Source organism: Sinocyclocheilus rhinocerous, unplaced genomic scaffold, assembly GCF_001515625.1.
Source record: "Sinocyclocheilus rhinocerous isolate Xijiao unplaced genomic scaffold, SAMN03320098_v1.1 scaffold1622, whole genome shotgun sequence".
NCBI lineage: Eukaryota > Metazoa > Chordata > Actinopteri > Cypriniformes > Cyprinidae > Sinocyclocheilus > Sinocyclocheilus rhinocerous.
In genome coordinates this window covers 128770-133071 of record NW_015654513.1, presented here as the reverse complement: position 1 = coordinate 133071, position 4302 = coordinate 128770, and the positions used below count along the sequence as shown (strand labels likewise).

The 4302-nt window shown below is 38.6% G+C and overlaps 1 protein-coding gene across 1 annotated transcript in view; it reads left to right on the top strand.

Moving 5' to 3' along the window:
* LOC107717406 (carcinoembryonic antigen-related cell adhesion molecule 5) overlaps positions 1 to 4302 on the top strand; it is a gene marked incomplete at its 5' end in the record, with an annotated part of 10053 nt that overhangs the window by 3666 nt on the left and 2085 nt on the right. The window contains 7 exon segments of the mRNA XM_074560102.1: positions 1004 to 1255; positions 1399 to 1659; positions 1778 to 1829; positions 2068 to 2258; positions 2554 to 2769; positions 2772 to 2834; positions 2917 to 3168. Coding sequence (XP_074416203.1) covers positions 1004 to 1255; positions 1399 to 1659; positions 1778 to 1829; positions 2068 to 2258; positions 2554 to 2769; positions 2772 to 2834; positions 2917 to 3168 — 1287 coding nt within the window.

Here is a 4302-nt window from a genome sequence, read left to right as displayed (position 1 = left end):
CGGAGATTCACGCCTCTTGCTCTTTTCATGTGGAACGTATTTGCGTGTCCTTATTTGGGTTATTTTCCCTGGTATTTCGGGGTGGCGTAGTCTCTACAACGGGGCCACCTGCTACATTAGGAACATTAAATATCAGAATATCGGATCCACGCACCCCCCGCCATCTCTATCATTCTGTCGCTCGGCTAATGTCCATCCTGTGCACTGAGCGCTCTCTCCTCTGCATCATGAGTAGACACGCCCCTTACTGCTGATTGGCTACAAGTTTGTTTTGGTACTCTGCCTGAATCAGTTTTCTAAAGCGTTTTTGAAAAAATACATACCCCACCTTTAATCTCTGCTTGTTATCTGAACATCGTTTTTGAGATTAAATTCTTTTTTTTTTTGGCATTAGATAATAGTGATCTGTGAATTTTATGTTATATTAAATGTATCTATAATTTTTATTTATAAATAATTTTATTTAGTTAGATGTGCATTTCTAACATCTACTGTATCAATCTATAACATTATTCTTCATAACCTATATAGGCCAATTGAGTTGAATCATTTAATTTGAATCCATAGTATTTTATAATTCATACTCTAAATGGGACACTGTTATTTGATTTTGTCTGTCGGTTTTGTCTGTTATTGAACTAAAACATGTACATGCACATCAAATATTTGATTTACTATTTTACATTAATGACACTTTAAAAAAAAAAAACATTATACTTTGGGAGTCTTCTTGCCTCAGGCAGGGAACCATCTTACCCCAGTAATGCAGCAAGATACCGCTCTTTCACGTTTTCTGTTTTGTGCAAGACAACTAATCAAAGCAAATTTTTTCATTTATTTTCTCTAATAATATATTGAATGATATCCTGTAAATGCATTTTCCACCATCTCACCTTATATATGAGTTCAAAATATTGGTTAAATCTGTTTGCATTTCATTGTCAGTTGCCTTGTAATGTAAAGTAAAGATGAAAAATATTAAAACGGTTCATGTATTTGCTAGATGGCCCAACTAACACAGCAGCCTCTGGTCCACATATAGCAGTAGTGGGATCCAGCGTGACCTTCAGCTGTTCCTCTGTCTCTCGTCCTCAAAGTCAATACAGCTGGTATTTCATTGGCTTAAATGTGAAAAATGGTTCAATGTATGTGACTGCACCTCTCTCAAAAACCGATAGCGGAGAGTACACCTGCATGGCCTTCAATAACATTACAGGCAGAAGCAGCAGTGCCTCGGGGACATTAGCTGTATTTGGTAAGTCATTTAATTCAGTACTTTGCTTAACTGAAACCAGCAAATGCATTTGTTCTAAAGTGTGAAAATGTTTAACATCCTGGTTTTTAAAATCTAAAATGGTTGTGAATGTGATCCATAATTTTTTTTTGTATGAAATTTAGTTCCTGTCAGCAATGTTACGGTGAATAGGAACAATCAGCAACCAATCTTCAATCAGCCATTCACACTAACCTGCACTGCCAGTGGAGATGTTCAACACATTCAGTGGATGAAGAACGGCACAAACCTATACAGCGACAATAGGATCAATTTCACCCATAACCACTCAGTTTTGAACTTCAGCGATAATGGGCTGTATCAATGTCTAGCTAGTACTGCTGTCAACAACATGACCAGTGAGGCTTATGACCTCCAGGTCTTCTGTGAGTAAAACACCTTACTTTGACCTAGCTGCTGGGTTTTGTTCTCATAAGCAACACTTTCGAATGTAACTTTGAGCAGAAAGTGACTTGTGCCTTATCTGTGTCTGTGCCTTACCAGATGGTCCATGGGACACAACCATCTCTGGTCCAATTGTAGGAGCTGTAGGACATAATGTGACTGTGACGAGAGGGGCGGGGCCTCGCTCCGTTCCCACGGCTCTCTGCCCCGCCCCTCTCGTCACATACAAAATCCAGGCCTGGTCCTCTCTCGTCTTTCACTGTCGTAGCTCCTCCTTTTATCCTTCCGGAGCTCCTCCGTGGGACTCGAGACCGGTGAGTGGTGCAGGTGTCGCTCATTATCAATTGCTCCGTTCCCACGGCTCTCGGCCCCGCCCCGCCCCCACTTGTCACAGTGACCTTCTGCTGTTCTGCTGAATCTCACCCACCAAGTCGATACAGTTGGTTTTTAAACAGCACAAAGGTGGGAGAGGGTCCAGTATTAACTAGAGCTCTCTCACCGGATAGTGGTGGACGCTACACATGCATGGCCTCCAATGAAATCACAGGCAGCAGCAGCAGCAATGCATCACTGGAGTTACCTTTTAAGATGCGAGTTGTCATGCCTTCAAATAATGTATTTACTGTAGTGTATGAATAGTTTATAAATTTGGTTGTTCAACAGGCAGGTCAGCACATCTGTTGAGTTCTTACATAGAGTGATATTGAAAGGTCAAGTTTTAAAAAATATATTTTTTGTGCTCTACAGAATAAAAAAAAATGCCTACTGTACATGTTTGGAATGGCATAAGAGGGAGTAAATGATGACTGAATTTTAATTTTTGAGTGAACTATCCCTTTAAGTGATGTAATCTGTCTGATTTTTTTTTTCTGTCTAAATTTTAGATCCAGTCAGCCATGTGATTCTAAATACGGGCAATCAGCAACCAGTATTCAATCAGCCATTCACTCTGACCTGCACTGCCACAGGAGATGTTGAACACATTCAGTGGATGAAGAACAGCATGTTCCTTCATCCTCACAATGGAATCACTTTCTCCAATGACAACTCGACCTTGAGCTTCCAAAGTCTAAATCTCAATGATGATGGACATTATGTGAAGCAAGTAATGCTGTCAGCCACATGACTAGCCCTGCCTATGACCTGATGGTCAACTGTGAGTAACACAGATATATTTTTAACACGTCCACTGAATCAGTGTTCATCGGAATCATTTTCAATGTATATGGATCTTTCAGATGGTCCATGGAACACGACAGTTGTTGGCCCAAGCATGGCAGAGACGGGGTCCAATGTGACTTTCAGCTGTTCTGCAATCTCTCATCCTCATAGTCAATATAGCTGGTTCTACAACAATTCAAAGGTAGGAGATGGTCCAGTGTTTGTGAAAGCAGCTCTCTCACTAACCAATAGTGGACACTACACCTGCATGGCCTTCAATAACATCACAGGCAGCAGCAGCAATGCATCACTGGAGTTAACTGTAATTGGTAAGCTATAATTCCTTACAGTGATGTCTTTTCATGTTCTTTGAGGATCAAATTGTCTTTTTCATATACATATTGAAAGGAATCATTTGAAAAAGTTATATACATTTTGCTTAAGTAATAAGGAAATTCTCTCTCTACAAATGTGGCAAATTATCCAGGGCATCTGTTTGAAAGATTGGTTCAAAGAACCGACTCTTAAGAGTCATATATTTGAAAACTCCTAAAACCCTGGTGGTGCTGCAAAAAAGAACCGTCTCAAGAGAGACATTAGGTCTGTTGCATTTTTTTTTTTTGGTCACCCAAGAGAACAATTCAGTAGAGACTACATAGTATTTTATGGCTTCACAGTCAGTACAGTCTGCAAAATAATAATCATTCAGTGTTTCCCCTAGGTTTGTGGCATTTGGTTTTTGGATTTCTTTTAATCAAAAATGGTCTAATTATTATTATACTAAGCATGTCTAATTAATTAAAATCATGAAACTTAAACAATTTAACATCAAAATATTAAAAGTTTAACAAAAAAATAAATGTTTACATGTTTAGGGCTTACAATAGCCTTATGATCCCCCCCCTCATTTTTTAAGACATAAAACATTAATTTAATTTATCTTTTAATCAATGAAAATTAAAAAAAAAAATATTTTTTGGAAAATAAAGGGGATTTAATATTACAATTAAAACATTGAAGAAATATTGTATGATTATTCCTTAAAAATAAGGTTTTAATAATTTTAGTAGCAGTAGCCTATTACGTACATTCTACTGAACAATAGTAATGTATTTCTGCCACAATGTCTTCAAGTTAAACCGAACTTTTATTTTGACGGGTTGCTGTGAATACCTTTACATTTCTGTGTGTATATGATATGTGGATAATTTTACTCAAATGAAACGGTCAAATGCTCATGAAGTGACTCTCAGAGCAGTTCTGGAGATGTTGTTAATGTATTTATGTCCTCATTAGTGAGACGGCAGAGGTTAATATCACCGGAAGCGTCACGAGCGTTTCAGTACGAGTACTACACAAAACCGCGCGTCTGCACCATTCATTAACACAGAGACACGCAGAATTCAGGTGACCAAGCGGCAACCTCCCGCTCTCTCTCGTGAAGCCAACAAGGAAGTGACTTA